The sequence below is a fragment of the Tachysurus fulvidraco genome, chromosome 16 (assembly GCF_022655615.1).
Source record: "Tachysurus fulvidraco isolate hzauxx_2018 chromosome 16, HZAU_PFXX_2.0, whole genome shotgun sequence".
NCBI lineage: Eukaryota > Metazoa > Chordata > Actinopteri > Siluriformes > Bagridae > Tachysurus > Tachysurus fulvidraco.
The window spans coordinates 14,589,798-14,609,223 of record NC_062533.1 but is presented as its reverse complement, the minus strand read 5'-3'; the positions used below and the strand labels follow the sequence as shown (position 1 = coordinate 14,609,223).

Genomic DNA, 19,426 nt, shown 5'->3' with positions numbered 1-19,426 from the left:
AGACAGTGCAGGACAAAAGGTTACAAGACAAAATACACAAAGTACAAAAAAGACAGTACACAAAAGACAGTAAACAAAAAAAAGCGCCGACCGGCCAGTGTCAATACTGTATGTACAGTAAATACTGTAAGTTCAGACAATATTGCATGCAGTAATACTAGAATGAACACAGTTTCTTAGCAGCAGGTCCCTGAGATCATGTATAAGATTGTGCAAAAATAAAGCAACAACTGAAATATTGTACAGTATGAGCAAAATGACTGAAATGTTAGACAGTGTGCGCAAAGAGCAAAAAAGTAAAAAAAAGTGTGAAAAACAGCATGTAAACAGTAAGCATGTAAACAGTTTGATGAATGTAAGCAGCATGTAAACAAGTTGATAGTTGTATATTAGAAGTGTGTGTATGTGGTGTAGGTCTGTGCACTCCATACAGATGATGTGCGTGTGTATGTTGTGCTCAGTACAGTTCAGTTCAGTTATTAAGGAGTCTGATGGCTTGTGGGAAGAAACTGTTACACAGTCTGGTTGTGAGGGCCCGAATGCTTCGGTACCTTTTTCCATCTATGGCCGGTTCTGATCACGAAGAGGTTACATCCCCAGACATTCCCCTGGTACACTTCTGCACATGGCCCATTTTCTCCAGACACTTTCTTACTACAAATATACACCTCAAACTTGTTTGTGTTTTTTTGTATTTGACAATTAACCACTTAACCACTACGCTACCACCACCCCAGGAATAAAGCACACTATTGGCATTAAAGAGAAGCCAGTTCTGTAATTATTTAAGCATATATTTAGATTTAATGGTGTCTGTACTCGGGTATTGCCAATTGGATATATTTTATTTATAATTATCCCTAACCATGATTTCTCACCCATGAGTGAAACTATACTTTGCTTTAAATTACATATACTGTAAGGCCAAAGTACACAGAATACATAGCAAATGATCCAAAACCATCTATCCTACTCTCAGCTTCACTCACAGCAAATAGCCGAATAGGTTAGAAAGTGCTTTTAAAAGTTTCTAATTAGACCACTAAAATGTTCTGCTCCATTTAGAAAAGCTTCTAAATGTAATTATTTTTGAACGGGGAAACAATTTTGTAAAGAAAATTAATTATTAACTACAGTAAATTACTTATTACAAGTTTCTCGTTTACTCTCATTGCGAAGGAGTTTCCTGAGCACAATTATCAGCTTTTTAGACCAAAATATAGTTTGTCATGGCAAAAAGTGTTCATTTGCTATCGATATTTAATTTTAACTATGCTACCACTCCTGTGCTTTGTTTATCATTCTCTAATAAATAAATAAATAAATAAATGTCAGTGGTGTGTATGAGATACAATTTCTCATGCCGTCACTCACTGACTAGCATGTGCCAAACACGAGAAAAAGGAAAAGGTTCTGTTTTGACAACGGGAAAGAGAGTCCACTTGCCTCATTACAAGTCATTCCCTACAGCTGAGCATGTAGAGCCATGGTCAGAGCCAATTACAGTCCTACACTAATTGCACAGGAGCAAGCACGAAGATGAGTCATGCACAGCGGATTTCAGTCCAACAGGAGAGTTGTCATCCACAAACATCATTCTGTTTAGTTTCTTTTGGTATCATGCATCTGTTGGTAGATGTCTCTGATTTCTAGTGGGCAGTAAAAAAAGGATAGGAGAAAAAAGTGATTGGCAGTAAGGTTGATATTATCAGACTGGGGAGGGGATCAGGGAGCACAGCAGTCTCTATTTCGCAAGCGCCATCAGACGGGAGCGGCTTATTCTTTCCAGGCTTTAATCACTCGAGCCGCTGGAGTAATCAGTGCTGCCGGACTGCTGAGGCAGCTCTAAGCGGGGCTCAGGAAAAAAGAGAGTGCATAATACAGTGAGCTAAATGGAGGGGGCATGGATGAGTGAGATGGATATACATACAAAGAGGAGAGTGAATGAGGTGGAGAGAGGGGGTTTGAGGAGAAAGAGAAAAAGGGAGAACGAGACAGAGGAGGTGACAGTTTGAGCGAGAGACAAAGAGCATGAGGCGGGTAAAAGATACACAGAGATGCCACACAAGTGAGAGAGAGAGAGAGAGAGAGAGAGATTCAGTACTATCTTTCATCCTTTATTTTCTGCATGAATGGGTAAATATTGTAGCATGGCAGACCATGCTTCGTTCCGTATACTCACATGTATGTGTGCACACACACACACACACACACACACACACACACACACACACACACACACACACACACAGTCTGTCTGGACTCAAACCCTACTGCATTGCATGTGACCTTCTGTGTTTTTGGTTGACTATCTCTGTGTTAAAAAAAAAGACATTTAAAGCACAAAATGGAGCCATTTTGATGGAATATGTCTATTTCGGTACTTGAGGTGTGGCCTTCGTGTTTAAACTGGTAATATCAAAGGAGTGGTTTCTGTGGAGCAATGCTAGTGAAGAAGGAGTGGCCTATAAGCCTCAATCACATGACCATGTGTCCTCTGTGCATCAAGCCTATGAACATGGAATGGATTCTGTGCCTCATTCCCATGTAGAAGGCGTGGCGTTGTGTGCCTCAATACTATTGGCAAAGTCATGGCCTCTGTACCTCTGTCTTCTGTGCCTCAATCCTATTAAGATAAAATGTCCTATGTTCCTCAATCCGAAGGCGTGGTCTCTGTGCCTCAGTGCCAGTGATGATGCCGTGGCCTCTGTGACTTAATTCTATAAAGATCGAATGGCATCTGTGCCTTAATCCCAGTGAATAATGCTCAACCTCTCTATCTCAGGAATGCACTCCAGTAAACAAGGTAGACATGACATCTGTTGCCTCAACCCCAGAGAAAAAGACATGATCTTTGTCCCTCACGCCATTGTGTCTCATTTCAATGAAGAATGCGTTGCCTCTGTGTCTCAATCCATTGAAGAAGGCATTGCGTCTGTGTCTCAATCCCATGAAGAAGTCATTGCCTCTGTCTCTCAATCCATTGAAGAAGGCATTGCCTCTGTCTCTCAATCCATTGAAGAAGGCATTGCCTCTGTCTCTCAATCCATTGAAGAAGGCATTGCCTCTGTCTCTCAATCCATTGAAGAAGGCATTGCCTCTGCCTCTCAATCCCATGAAGAAGGCATTGCCTCTGTGTCTCAATCCCATGAAGAAGGCATTGCCTCTGTGTCTCAATCCCAAGAAGGAGGAGTGGCCTCTGTAATTGGTAGTCCCAGTGATGCAGGATATGTAAATGTAGTATTCATCAATACACAGAGTCCCGATCCTTTCAGTCACAATTGCCAAACACCCTGTAGTGAATTAGTGCAGGCACACTGTAAATATTGATTCGGGTTGATGAATCTTTAAAGCCTCCTGCTGTCACACTGAGACCAAACACCAGTCTGTTATGGTTATAGGACGAGAGGCTTCAATTTTCCTCTGTGTATTATGATAAACCGGATATTAATCCAGATCTCTGCTTTGCAAAACAATGAGCCCTTACAGTGTATAAAATATTTGCAAGCAGCACGAGTGTGTGTGTGTGTGTGTGTGTGTGTGTGTGTGTGTGTGTGTGTGTGTGTGTGTGTGTGTGTGTGTGTGTGTGTGTGTGTGTGTCATAATATTGCTTTGCTCACTGCTAGCCCTGGTTCAGAAAGGCATTAGATAAAGGATATTCACACTGACACAGAGAGTAAATACACTTTGCTTATACCAGCAGCAAGAGTCACTTTAACGTGCTATTCTCCTGTATTATAGCACTCGTCTCATGTCGTCCTCTTCATCTCCCACAGCTGCCACCTTCAAATCTGCTTGTATGTTGCTGTATTTCTCAAGCTGACCTGCGCTGTGGGAGAAGAGCTCCCTGACGTGTTCTGAAATGGCCTTCACTGCGCCGAGGTCTGGAGGAGGTCATGGAAGCAATTATCACCCAAGTTCTGCTCCAACCAAATTTTGACCCCAACTTCTGCTTCAGCCTGATCTATTTTTATGTTCATCACTTTATATATATATATATATATATATATATATATATATATATATATATATATATATATATATATATATATATTTAATAACTAATGAGAAACAGGACGTTAGGAAACCATTTAATCATTAGAACGTAGTGAGATGTGTATCAAATAGAGCTAACCTGTCTTATATCTTCTCAACGATAATGATTATTGAGCCTAAAAATAGCTTATATACTGTAATGGGATCATGCTGTGTTCATGAAGGCTGGGAATCCTGTATTTGTAACTTTTCACCATAGAGCATGTATACAGTACTTTCTGAGCTACTGATTTTATGGCGTCTTCCCTGTGTATGTTGCTTTTTAAATATTTATATATTTCCAAGGACTCACTCTGAAGCCTCTTTTCGGGTATCATATGGGATTCCTGACAACATGCACCGCATGTATTCACACCCGTGGGCAAGTTATCATAGCCAATTCACTTACTGACATGTTTTTGTGAAATAGAAGGAAACTAGAGATCTGAGTTAGAGTATCAGTATTGGAGCTTTTAGGGACAATGCTACAGTACCCACTCTGGCACCTTATTCCTTTTAGTGGTATTAATATTACAATTTTAATCTGTAACAGTTACATGTTTTTGTATCAGTGATAGATCTACATTACAGATATCCCAATCTCAGCCGATAAGAAATAAGTATTTTCTGTGACTGTTTTTATTCACTTCAACACAGTCCTACATGCAAAGTAGTGATTTGACCTGTATTTTTGGGGCAGATCAATGTAGTGCCTGAATGCATTACAGCAAACAAAGAGCAATTATGCTATTAGCTGGATGACTCGGCTTTTCCCGTGGCCGATCAATCCAGAGGCGAGAGCTAAGGGCCGCATAATGAATTATTATCAAGTGAAGGAAAAGCGTCGCCACACAAGCCAATACAGATTAGCTGCTGCTGAATTAAACTCAAACTTGTAAGTGCTTCAGCAGGAGACAGCAATATCACTCAACATGGGCCATTGTAAGAATTTCTAAGCTGTGTACTCAGTTAAGGGTGTGTGTGTGTGTGTGTGTGTGTGTGTTTGTGTGTGTATGTCTGTACATGGGCTTTAGAAATTTCTGATCTATATTCATTCATTCATTAATTCATTGTCTACCGCTTATCCGAACTTCTCGGGTCACGGGGAGCCTGTGCCCATCTCAGGCGTCATCGGGCATCGAGGCAGGATACACCCTGGACGGAGTGCCAACCCATTGCAGGGCACACACACTCATACACTCACACACTCACACACTACGGACAATTTTTCCAGAGATGCCAATCAACCTACCATGCATGTCTTTGGACTGGGGGAGGAAACCGGAGTACCCGGAGGAAACCCCCGAGGCACGGGGAGAACATGCAAACTCCGCACACACAAGGCGGAGGTGGGAATCGAACCCCCAACCCTGGAGGTGTGAGTCAAACGTGCTAACCACTAAGATACCGTGCCCCCCTGATCTATATTAATTTTCATATTTTGGATGGAGATGTCAAGTAATTTTTGAAATTAGGTGTGGCATCTTTTGAAGTCCAATTGAAGGATGTGTGACCTCCATTACAGTACCAGTAATGGAGGTGTGGCTTGTGTTACAGTCCCAGTTAAGATGTTGAGGTCTTCTGGACCTCTCAGTCATCAGTAAAGGAGGACATTTCAGTCCTAGTTAAAAAGGTGTTAGCAACTGAATGACGGTTGAGCAGAGTTCAGTCTTAGTAAATGAGGCACTGATTAAACTTAATTAGTTTAAGAACAATGGACATCAATGGACTTCTCCTGGAAGCCTCCTGGCATCATTCAGGGCTCTTATATCTTGGATCAGTCATTGCACTTCTGTCAGTCCTTATCACATCAGTTTTTTGTTTTTTTTTGGCCCTACAGTAAATCCAGACAAATGTTATCTGTCTTACAAACAAGACTTATGATACAAACTGCTTAGTTCGTATAGATTAAAGGAGAGAGACGAGTGTTACGTGGTTTCTGCTGTTGGTGTTTAGTTTTAAGTCCATTTTCATGCTAAATTCCTATTGTATTGATCTGAACTGACTACGTTTCCCGTGAATCTCTCTTTTATTTATTTATTTTTACTACAAGGGAGGGCAGAGCCAATCGAAATCTGTGATCTGCGAAGTGTTCTATTTTTTCCACTTTCTGTCTGTGTAAAGTTTAAGGCGGTCTTCAGATTTATCTCAGTGCGACTCCTCAATTGAACGAGTGCGTTAGATAAAGGAGCTCTGAGCCCGGGCAGATTGGTGTGTGTTTGTAGGAGAGCCAAACAAAGACCTCCGCTTTGTGTGTGAGTGTCGTTACGGCCGTGACACAGAGAAGCCTATTTTCCCCTGACGGCTAAGTGTCCGCTCGAATGTGAAAGTGGAAAATTGGGCTTGATGTGCTGTTTGGAAATCAAAGTAGTGGCGATGAAAGCGAGGTCCTTTACCCGCTTTTTTGCTCTGTGGGAATTCTGCCGTTTGTCAGCCAAAGTGCTCTCGCAACAGAGCATTGATTTATAGATCGCGTCCTTTTAGAAACACAACCGGGGCTTCAGACCGTGCTAAAGATCGTTGTTTGTATTAAAACAGTTATTGATAAAATTCTATGTATGAATATAATTTCTATTCATGCTTAAGGTGATGTGTTGGAAAGTTTGAGCACTAATCAATCACACATCACTGGAAAAATTTCTTTTGCAAACATTTTCTCTTTCCTAGCTAAAAAAATGGGAGTATAGGCTTCATTATTTTTTATTATACAGTAGATCACACCAATTCTTACACCTTTCACCACACCAAAGTGCGAATCCTCCCTATTTAAAAAACACAGAAAAGCAATGCTAAAAGTTTACACTGGCAGCAACTAGCGCATGAAAGAAGTCACTAGTTAGAAAGAGTCACATTTAAGGAAAAGGAGCCTTTTTACAAAAATCCTAAAAATCTAAAAAAAAAATGAAACTGCGTCATCTTTTGTCCTCACACTGCTGATATCCCTTTGACAATTTCATTCTCAAAAACTATATTTACTTTTTGCTAAATAGTTTAATTTGTCAGATATCAATGTATTCTATCAGCACTTGCATAGCCTTTAACTTGCAGAATTGAATTAAAGAAATTCAAATAAATTAAGATGCTAACGTCTGACATATGTTGTTGTTGTTTTTTGTATTTCTTTACGCTTTTTTTGAAGCAGATGTCATGAAGATATTGTTAATGTAGCTGACAAGTAATGGAAGTCTATTTCACCTAAAATCCCTTCTGTAAATATGTACCAGACTTGCAGAAGTGAACTAGCATGTCTCAAGTAGCTGAATGATGTAGCATCGTGGACACCATTTTGGATCATCCTGCCCCCAGGCATCACCCCCAATTAAACCAGGAAGTAATATGATGTATAAATGTCTTTTCTGAAATTAGATTTCTAATTGCAAAATTAGTTATTTACAATAAATAAATAAATAAATAAATAAATAAATAAATAAATAAATAAATAAATAAAAAGATGTTTATCAATGTTGTTAGAAATGAGAACATAACATTTTGGGTGGCAAATAACTTCCATTTCAGTCTTGCCCCGGTGCAAAATTAAAGAAGGAAACATCAGGGGAAAAAAAACAAGTAAATAAACTAAATTTGATGTGAAAAGGAAAAACTAGATACAACTGGATTTTGCACCGAATGTTTTCTTTAAATAGCACTAAAGGTACACATTTGAAAAGTAATCAAATAAGAAAAGAAAATAATCAAAAAAAGTAATCAAATCAGCTTGAACATGTGCAATAAGTTTCAAAAGTGGAAACTTTTTATCCTGTGATATTTCATCAGATATAAAACCATTTGTTATTCAGAAATACCTTATTTAAAACTGAGACCGGTCCGTGTATGAAATTAAAACCGATCTAAACGTGAATCTGTTTGCACCATTTTCAAATCGTTGCATCACCACATGCACAGGAATATCTACAAATGCAGTGTTGTGCCTCTTTGACTACATGACAACAGGACCTTAGGATCTGATAATATAGTAAAAGATGGCCTGTTACTGTGATTAAAAAAGTGAACCAGGTAAAAAAAAGAATGGGTTTTGCTCTGAGCCCTGAATGGCCTTGCTTGCTCTACTGCACTTCCTCTAATTCAGATGAAGAGCTGGCTCGGGGAGCTCCGCTGCAGAAAATTGGTTTTCGTTAGGAGGGTCGAGACAAGCACAGGTTAATTTCAATTAGTCCGGAAAAGGGCTCTTTGCAACAACTGCGCTCGAGTCATTTAGCAATAACGTCTCTGCAGGTATCACTGATGAAACGTTCAAACAGTCAGTGGAAATGTCTAAACTGATCCGGCTTCAGTTTCTTTATTTGGTTAACTCTGTCTTTCGTCAGTCAGTGCTCATTTGATGTTACTTGCTTTTTGTGGTTTCCTCTTTCAAGATAGTACCCCAACCACGAGGGTAACTCTTCCCCAACAGCATGCTCCCACCACTATGCTTCACTTTAAGAATGGTTCTCTGAGCAGTGTTGAATTCCTGCCTTACAGTATATTGGACTTGGGGCCAAGGCCATCTGACTTTTTTTTTGCCTTTTGGAAAACTCCAAAGAGGATTTCATATGACTCACCACATCCATAAATCCCAGTATTAGAGAATATCGGGGCAGTGATTATCCAGTGAAAAGCTTCTCCCATATGAGATATAGATCTTTCCAGCTTCTTTAGAGTTCAGGCCTCGCAATTGCTTTTCTGGCTAATGCTCTTCTTATCCGTTCACTGGTGGATGTCACTTGTGTTGTTTTTCTTACATTTTTCAATAATACATAGAACAATGCTCTGTGGCAAGTTCAAAATGTGGGCTATTTCTTTATATTTAAACCTCACGGATACCTTAGGGCTTGTTTGAGTGCAGCTCTTATTTTGATGTGTGTGTCAGTTGTCACCAGTTTTCATTCATTCATTCATTTTCTACCGCTTATCCGAACTTCTCGGGTCACGGGGAGCCTGTGCCTATCTCAGGCGTCATCGGGCATCAAGGCAGGATACACCCTGGACGGAGTGCCAACCCAGCGCAGGGCACACACACACTCTCATTCACTCACAAACTATGGACAATTTTCCAGAGATGCCAATGAACCTACCATGCATGTCTTTGGACCGGGGGAGGAAACCGGAGTACCCGGAGGAAACCCCTGAGGCAAACTTAGGTTGTCTTGCTAAAATGTTAAATTTTTACAGAGTGGCAGTCACTTTCATAATCAATACCATGGGTCACGTAGTCTAATAACAAGAACAGTCACCTGTACTCTGGAGCTTGTGAACTGTGTGGACTTTACAGCAGGTGGCATGTAAATCAGTACAGCAGAGGAGTGCATGAACGCCAGGAAGCCCAGACTGATCTGACCAAACAGTCAAGGACATAGAAGATGACTCAGACAGTCAGACATGTTTAAAGAAAGAGAAACAGCAGGAGAAAAAAGTATAAGCTTTATTATTTACTTAATGAGTTTCAATAAATAGGTATAAAAATAAATAAAATCTCCTGGTGATCATTTAAAAGCTCAGCAAACTGGAGATATTTTCCAACATAGTACAGACTTCACTGTCTATATTTGTCTGAAATCCCGGTAGGAGGCATTCCCATTAGTGATATGGGACACAGCCAATCCTTAAGTGGTCGGTCACCACCTGTGAGCCATTCGTGCTCAGAGCCTAGGGAAAGCCATTTGTTTGTCCTTTTTCTTTAGTTTTCTAAAAAGTCATTGAAACAAGAGATTATGTTGGAGGATAAGTGCAGCCATATGGGAAATCATCTGCAGGGATTTATAGATATGTTTCAAATGTATCATCATTAGACATCATTTCAACTTGTGTTCAGATCTAACTTCTGTCAAGCAGCTTGTGTTTTTACAGTGACGTCAGCGTGTGACAATAATGTCAAAAAGTCAGCATACTAGATTAGTTGTAGGATATTTTAAGAGCAAACATACAAAAAGGGAATGGAAGAATCCTGAATTTAACCCTAAAGTATTTTAAATGACTGAAAACCAGGTATTTTTTTAAAATGTAAAATATAACAAATTATTAATTAAAAAAATCTATAAAATTGCATTATTTACAGTATTTTCTGCACCATAAGGCACCGTATTATAAGGCGCAGTCTCAATTAAGGGTCTATTTCTGTACTTAACCCATACATACTGTAAGGCGCACCGTATTATAAGGCGCATGCTAAAACAGTAAAACAGTGAGTTTAATTGAACTTTATTCTACTGTTTAACAACACACATTATTTTTTAATTCATCTTGTCCTACAAATCCATCAAAGTCCTCATCTACTGTGTTTTCTTAACTTGGTGCAGTACATTTTCTTGCTTCCTCCACATCCGAACCATAGTGTCATGATGAGTCACAGGCGAGTGAGGATCCAATTGCAGTTTAACTTTTTATTACGCCAAAACAAGAAACGGGCAACAGATAAGCAGGCAAAAACAGGGAACAGAGACATAAACAGACAACCTACTACATACCAATAACGACTAACACCAGGGAAGTGGACAAACAGAGTAGATATAGTGAACAAGAACCAATCACAAGGCGGGGGGGGGGGGGGGGGTCAAAGACTAGGACAAAACACCTTGGGAAGAGATTGAGTGCAATTAATATCTATGGTAACCAAAAGGTGGGCGGGGCCAACAATTAACAGCAGGGAATGACAGCAAACAGAAACAAAGGAAAACACAGACAGACTCATTACACATAGCTACATTGATGTTGAATACTTTCAGCTGCTCTATTCCCATTTACAACTGTGTAACTGATAGCCTGTAGTTTGTAATTGTGCCTCGTAAGCATCTGATTTTTATTGGCGGATGGCAAACCAACTTAAGGTGCATTTACCGCCACCTACTGGACTGGAGTGTGGAGCGCATAATCGTTTGGAAGAAACATATGTTGATTGTTGAATGTTGATGTTGGCCGATTTTTGAGAAAATGTAAGGCTTTTAGGAGCGCCTTATAGTGCGGAAAATACTGTAAATGTTTATTGTTATATACAACACTGTATATAAAATAAAAATAAAAAATAAGAAGAATATATTTTATTATTATTATTATTATTATTATTATTATTATTATTATTATTATTATTATATTTTTATTTTATATACAGTGGTGTGAAAAAGTGTTGGCCCCTTTTAATTTTTTTTGCACATTTATGACACATTAATGTTTCAGATCATCAAACAAATTTAAATATTAGTCAAAGATAAAACAAGTAAACACAACATGCATTTTAATCAAGTTTTTTATTATAAAACGAAAACAAAATCCAAACCCACATGACACTTTGTTTTAAAGTGTTCATGCCTCCACCATAAGAAAGAGACTGGGCAAAAATGGGCTGAATGGCAGAGTTCTAAGACAAAAACCGCTGCTGAGCAAAAAGAAAGCCCTCAGATTTGCCAACATGAAAACATTTTGATGATCCTAAAGACTTTTGGGGAAATACTCTGTGGACTGACGAGACAAAACTGGAACTTTTTGGAAGGTGTGTGTCCCATTACATCTGGTGTAAAAGTAACACCGCATTTCAGAAAAAGAACATCATCCCAACAGTAAAATATGGTGGTGGTAGTGTGATGGACTGGGGCTGTTTTGCTGCCTCAGGACCTGGAAGACTTGCTGTGATTAATGGAACCATGAATTCTGCTGTCTACCAAAAAATCCTGAAGGACAATGTGTGGCTCTGTTCGTGACCTCAAACTGAAGAGAACTTGGGTTCTGCAGCAGGACAATGATCCAAAACACACCAGCAAGTCCACCTCTGAGTGGCTGAAGAAAAACAATATGAAGACTTTATAGGGGCCTAGTCAAAGTCCTGACCTGAATCCTTAAAAAGACCATTCATGCTCGAAAACCCTCCAATGTGGCTGAATTACAACAATTCTGCAAAGAGAAGTGAACCAAAATTCCTCCACAGCGCTGTAACAGACTCATTGTAACTTATCGCAAATGCTTGATTGCAGTTCTTGCTGCTAAGGGGTGGCCCAACCAGTTATTAGGTTTACATTTACATTTCCAGCATTTGGCAGATGCCCTTATCCAGAGCGACTTACATTATCTCTCTTTTTTCTTTTCTTTTTTTTTAAATACAACTGAGCAATTGACGGTTAAGGGCCTTGCTGAGGGGCCCAACAGTGCCAGCATAGTGGACCTGGGAGTGAGCTCGCAACCTTCCGATTTGTAGCCCAACACCTTAACCACTAGGCTACAACACAACCAGGTTTAGGGGCAAGCACTTTTTTCACACAGGGCCATGTAGGTTTGGATTTTGTTTTCCCTTAATAATAAAAAACCTTAATCTTTGACTAATATTTAAATTTGTGTGATGGTCTGAAACAAACATGCGTGTGACAAACATGCAAAAAAAAAAAATCAGGAAGGGGGCCAACACTTTTTCAATCCACTGTATTTATTTGCCTTTACTTGTGTGTTATTTATATTAATACTTGCTCTGCAACATTATATGACATGTACATCACTGTGAATTAAGGACAAAAATAAATCTGACAAACTGTCAAAACATCAAAATCTGATTGCTCTGCTTCAAAAATCTCTCAGAAAAAATAAATAAATAAATAAATAAATAAAAATAACTGGATGATGCATATTAATTCTGCCGCCCCCACTGCATTAAGTCGTGGGCTCAAGTTACATAATCCGTGGCCACGACTTTGGTATTTGTCTGGTATTCATAGCCACTGATATTAAAAGGAAAATCCTTTCAGAAACGGTGGCTTCAATTGTATTTATTATGCAGTCTTAGCTTTTCAATTTCCACTGTGCATCAATTTTATTAATTGAGAGTGGAGATTCTTTTCTGCAGCGCTCATCATGAGCGAGTAAACACAACATGGAGATGTATGTGTGGCCCATCAGTTTACTAGAAGGATGCATCACCGCTGCATGCAATCAAATACGTTTAATTAGTTCGGCAAAATGAGCTTAATGCGCTCGTGACTGTTTCGAGGCCATTTCTAGACTATAACATGCCACTGTTACTTCTAATGTGCTTTTAATTCTGTTATTGTAGTTAAATGTGTTAACAAGAAAAAAGATGCAAGCCAGACAACACAGGCTATGATATACAGATAAGGCACAAAAAGAGACTTAAACAGATGCTGTTTAAGAAGTTTTGTCAACAGAACAGGTTTTATACAATCCTGAGCATTTACGTACGTGCTTGCGTTTTGAATGTCAAGTGTTCAATCTGTGAGAACGACCCAGATATGTACAGTACAGTGTATTTGCAATTTAGTCCTTAAATGCATTCGATTATATTCTGTCTGTTTATTAGAGCCGTAGTGCTTCACTTCCTGAAATAGAATCTCTAAACGTTGTTCTATTTAAAGCAAACGCAATCAAATCTATTTCCTGTTTCACATTCCAACATCTACACTATTCTTCCATTCAACAAAATAACTTTCTCACTAGATGCATTTTATGCGTGCTCATTCTCATTTAAGTCTCAACCATGTTCAGTGAAGCTTTACCCTTAGTGATAAACCAGGCGGTATTGTATGTCTGAGCTCCCTGACTGCTTAAAGATAAATATTAGTATTAACAGCTTTTATTTAGTGGGTATTCATGCTTAATGCAGGTGAGTACCAAGATTCTCACATTCCCAATATATAACGTACACCTTTTTGTTGTATGTTCTGGGTCCACAATTAAGCAAAATCAGATTTGCTTATATATACAATATACAGTATATGTATACAAAGATGGACAAATTATGAGCCCTGGCTTCCACTAGAAGCAGATTTCATCATTAGGGTTTTTTTTTTGTAGTTGAGTGGTAACTAATAGACTAAAATAAATCTTTCTGCCATTTTTCAGACAAAGCCCATTGCTAATTCCACCATCTGCTGCACTACACACATCAACCAAGGTGCCTTCTAATTGATGGCAGAATGCTTTTTATTAGGCAGATTTATTTCCCAGTACATATTATAGATGTTCGGATAAAGATACAGCTATAGATATACAGTAGTTATATACTGTACAGTATGTACAGTATGTGTCAGGAGCAACTGGGACAGTTCCATGTGTTTCATCATAGCCTGCTTTGTTTGTCATTATTGTCCCCATGTGTGTTGTTATGCCCTTCTTATTGTTTTACTTTCCTGATGTTTCTCCAGTTTCCTGCTCACCTTGATGTTCTGCCCTATATATGCCTGTCTTGTTTTTGCCACTCATCGCTGTTTGAGCTTTACAGGCTGATGCTATTTTGGTTTTCAGGTTCCCAAGTCATAGTTACATCTTTGTTTTATGTTGTATTTATGCTGTGTAAGTTTTGCTGCATTTGCTGGGTCTGATTATGGATACAACTAAAGATTAAGGTACATCTATATATACAGCTATAGACAAACGTATGGTTTTATATACAGCTATAGATAATGATACAGCTATAGACAGAGGTATAGTTTTATATACAGCTATAGACAAACGTATGGTTTTATATACAGCAATAGATAATGATACAGCTATAGACAAACGTATGGTTTTATATACAGCTATAGACAAACGTATGGTTTTATATACAGCTATAGATGATACAGCTATAGATAAAAGTACAGCTACAGTATAGATAAAATACATCTATATATACAGCTACAGACAAATGCATAGCTTTAGATAAAGCTATAGATAATGATACAGTTATAGATAAAAGTACATCTATATATACAGCTATAGACAAAGGTATAGTTTTATATACAGCTATAGATGATACAGCTATAGATAAAGGTACAGCTATAGATTAAAGTACATCTATATATACAGCTATAGACAGAGGTATAGTTTTATATACAGCTATAGATGATACGGCTATAGATAAAAGTACATCTATAGATAAAATACATCTATATATACAGCTCTAGACAAAGGTATAGTTTTATATACAGCTATAGATTAAAGTACATCTATATATACAGCTATAGACAAAGGTGTAGCTTTATATACAGTTATAGAAAATGGTACAGCTTTAAACACCGTTAGAGATCCTAAGAATCCTAACAAAGTGAAACATTACAGTAACATAATACAGATGCTTCAAGGTTAAACCTCATGTGTTATTTCACCTTCACTGTACGACTAACTCTGTACTTTGATTACCGCGACCCTGACACGAGCCCCACGCCCACACACACTTACATGTACAGTTTTATCAGTTTCTGCTGCACTCTTGGAGATCTGGTCTGGGATTCACCTGGATTCACTGCTTTAACACGCTGCCTCTTTTCCAAAGTAGGTTGGCATTTTGAAGATAAACATATTAAAGATTTAAGCCAGTAATCTGGACTGCAGACAGTAAAGAATGGACAGGTTTAAGCGTGTGATGCAAGCTTAAGATACTCGCATTGAGATCAATCATTGCTCCTGGACTTAACCTCCATTATTTAGCATCTCCTCTACATGCATTATTCACACCCATGAAATCTAATTTTAGTTTTCCATTAGGGAATAGAGCAGCTGGGGGAACAACTATATGGAAGTGTGCTCTGCGTTTTGTGTGTGTGTGTGTGTGTGGTGTGTGTGTGTGTGTGTGTGTGTGTGTGTGTGTGTGTGTGTGTGTGTGTGTGTGTGTGTGTGTGTGCGTTACCTTTATGATGACCTGCTTGGGTCCATTTCCGGTCCACAAATTGGGTTCATACTCATACGAAACAATGAGAAGATGATAATCTAGCTCTAACTGGTGTGTGTGTGTGTGTTTGTGTGTGTGTGTTTGTGTGTGTGTGTGTGTGTGTGTGTGTGTGTGTGTGTGTGTGTGTGTGTGTGTGTGTATACTGTGCCCAGTCTATAGTCCTGTGTGAACAACCTGTCTGTTTTCCTTGCGCGTGTGTTGTTAGTGCTGTGCTGCCAGGCAGAGTGGCACAGAGGGGAAAAAACGAGAGAGAGAATAAGAGAGAGAGAGAGAGAGAGAAAGAGAAGCCGGCACATTATTTTGTGTAAATGAGGCCGAGACCTTGAGGTATTGCAGGAATCTTAAATCTGCGCTCGCTCCGATTTCCTGCCACCCCGCATTTATCTAACAGCCGTGTTGGAAATGGAGTCCCAAAGTGTCGGCCATATGTGTAGTTAATTGAAGCACTCAGACGATAAGGGGTTGGAGGTTTGGAGACACAGTCCCATTTCCCCAGATGAAAGTAAATATGTAAACTGCACAGAAGCTTCAGATTAGCAGCATCGCTACATGTGTTACCCCTTATACTCTGCTTACTGTTACCAATAGTGCTCATTGATACATGCCGTGTTTGTCCAGATGATTTAAAGTTCTGCAGTATTTCAGTGGTTGTTAAAGGCTGTTGGGAGGATTCACAGAGTAAGAATTGACTGTATGGTGTAACAGACTATAAGCCAGGTTTCCCATCATCCGAACCCCCAGCCCTGGAGGTGTGAGGCAAACGTGCTAACCACTAAGCCACCGTGTCCCCCTTGCTAAATTCAATAGATCATAAATTATACAGATATAAGACACCCCAAATCTCTCTTTCATTCACTGTCTGTCTCTCTCTTTCACTCTATCTGTCTGCCTCTCTATTTCACTGTCTGTCTCTATTTCCCCCATTCTGTTTGTCTGCCTGTCTCTTTCACTCTGTCTGTCTGTTTGTCTCTCTTTCACTCTGTCTGTCTATCTGTCTGTGTCTTTTTCCACATTTATTCACTTTCTGTCTTTATCTTTTTCACTCTGTGTATGTCTGTCTCTCTCATTCCGTCTTTCTGTCTCTCTCTTTCACTCTCACTGTCTCTCTGCCTGTTTGTCTCTCTCTCTCTCTCTCTCTCTCTCTCTCTCTCTCTCTCTCTTTCACTCTGTCTGACTGTCACCAGCAGTTACTATGTTTTGATGCAAAGCTCTGGCTGCATCACCACCTACTGTATATTCTTCTCACTGAAAAAAACATGCTCTGTTCTCTCCATCACCTCTGATCTCTTTATCCAACTCTGCTTTTCAACACCTTCCTCTGATCCCTAAATACCTTGCTGTACACAAACACTTCTTTGATGCGTTATACCATCTTAATAAAACAGTTCAGCATTAATCTTCCCCCTTAGCATGGATAAATAAAGCCGCCAGGAGAGCAACAAAGCCACTTAGAAGTCAGTATTCAGGGTGACGTTATTCACTTGGAGCTTTTTTGAATTCCTCTCTAAGCGGTTTAATGCGGCGCTCATTTGAGACGTCTGAATGAATGCATAATTCTTAGATTATTATATTACTTTATTACATTATAACACATTTTCTAAATACATATCTGAGGAATAAAAATTTTGCATAACAGAAACATCATTTGAATTAGAAATCTTAATTTCTTTCGAAAATCATTTATCTTGTAAGCATCAGTACAGTATGTGATGTGAGAGTGGAATATACTGTAATAAAGCTGTATGCTCAATATTAATTAGTCATTTTCTAGGGGTGGTGCAATACTTTCAGATCAGTTGCATTGGGGTTAACAGCAATGAGCCTCATTTATCATGTTGGATATGAACAGATCTGTGTCGAAATTTGGTATTCATGAAAATCGTGTAAATTTAGATAACGTACTTATCCTACTCGTGCTTCCTGCGTGTTGTCAGGAGTTTCTCTGACAGTTCCTTGCTAGACCACCGGGGGGCTAGAAAGTGGTTTATTCATTGTTCACTGCCACGCCCTTTTCCTATTGTTTTCCCTCTTTCTCACCTGTCCCTTGTTTTCCCTTGATGCACTGCTTTATATAAGTCTGCCCTTGTCATTGTCACTGATTCAAATGAAACGAGTATTTTGTCTTTTGATGTAAAGTTATATGTGAGCCGAAAACGTCGGACACCATCTTATTCAGGTTTTTATGAATAGTTATTTTATTTTATTTTGTTTTTTTTTATCTAGGTTATTTTAGTCTTCATTTATGTCAATAAAAGTAGTGCACGCACTGAGACCCTGCATTTAGCTACATGCTGGAGATCGACGTTACCGCAGAGATCCAGGTTCGGTTCCTGCTTCAGGAGGCGTCATACATGAATAGACTAACTAATGTAAACTTTAATCGACATCAAATCTTAGACTACTTCTCTGATGGTTTTCTGTGATGCAGTTCATGTTTACGGTAGAAGATTTCGGTACATGTGTCTGCTTTGAAATTATACCGTTTTGTTTTTGTTGTTGTTTTTTTAATTAGCACAGTAAACTAAAGCAGTAATCTAAAGAAATGTTCTTTTTTTCTGTAAAAATCACAGATTTGTTTTTGCCATGATTTGTTTTGTCTTTGTCTCTTTTTTTTTTTTTTTCACTTTAATCATGAATCAAAATAATTTCGCTTTTTCAGGCCTTGCTCTCATACACGTTATTTAAGCAGCATTCGTCAATAATTAACATTTTCACACAAATTGAATGAATGAAATGCAAATGAATTGATAAATAAAAAATGTCTATCTGATCCAAAACCAAGTCTGATCCACAACCCTGATAAACCGCTTCACATGTGGATATCATTTCTATACTATGTAAGAGGTCACATGATCAGGTATAAGCTGGTGCAGGCGGTGTGATGCTTTCCACGAGGTCAAGGGTCACATCCGTAATGCTGAAATCGCAGCTTATTGCCTTAGGGTTAATAAGATTCAGTAGCTTTCTTTGGAAAGCAGGTGCTGTTCTAACTGATGATTGTGTGTGTGTGTGTGTGTGTGTGTGTGTGTGTGTGTGTGTGTGTGTGTGTGTGTGTTTTCAGCTGGCTGGGTTCATCTACGCCTGTTACGTGGTGAAACTCATTTCAGAAGAGGAAGACAGCTGTAAGTATAAGTTTGAAGCAGAGTTATATGCTTTTGCATATCTTTTGTCCTGCCGTTTATTATTTTTTTTGTTGTTGTTGTTGGTGGGTTTTTTAGGATAATGTGATTCAGTAGATGCAGTATTGAGTTGCTTTTGAAGTAAATCCCCTGTGTAGTAGCCAGACGACGTCTCTCCCAGCATGCATCACAGATAAAAGAAGCATAGTCCCATTTTTCCGTCGAGGAGCACGAGTGCACCCAAGCACCGCTATTTCTCTTAGCGCAGGATCTTTAGCCTAGTTTCAGTGACCCAGCGTGCATTTGGATTTAGACATTGGACGGTTTAAAAGATTGCTTTTATCGATTGTATACTCCCGGCTCATGGGCGCGTGCTTTAAAGGGTGTGCATGGGAAACAATCCCATTTGTTATATTCCAACGCTGTGCTGCACTCGCAGTGCCTTTAAGAGACATGAATTATTCTCTTTAGCCGCCGTCCCATTTCACTCAGTCGAGCGAGCACAATAATTAGGACAGAGGTTTGTTTGGTGTTCCCCTGATTTCTAATTAATGTTTATGGCTCTGAGACATGGCTTTGTAACTCTTTTTTTTTTTGTCATGCTGGAAAGGGAGCTAGCAACGCAAGCGTGTTA

The 19,426-nt window shown here is 39.0% G+C and overlaps 1 protein-coding gene across 1 annotated transcript in view; it reads left to right on the top strand.

Moving 5' to 3' along the window:
* The window catches only part of nkain2 (sodium/potassium transporting ATPase interacting 2), a 209,210-nt gene that overhangs the window by 174,434 nt on the left and 15,350 nt on the right, over nucleotides 1-19,426 (top strand). Inside the window, exon 5 of the mRNA XM_027155323.2 lies at nucleotides 18,735-18,795. Within this exon, the coding sequence (XP_027011124.1) occupies nucleotides 18,735-18,795 (61 nt within the window). The remainder of the gene's footprint in view (nucleotides 1-18,734; nucleotides 18,796-19,426) is intronic.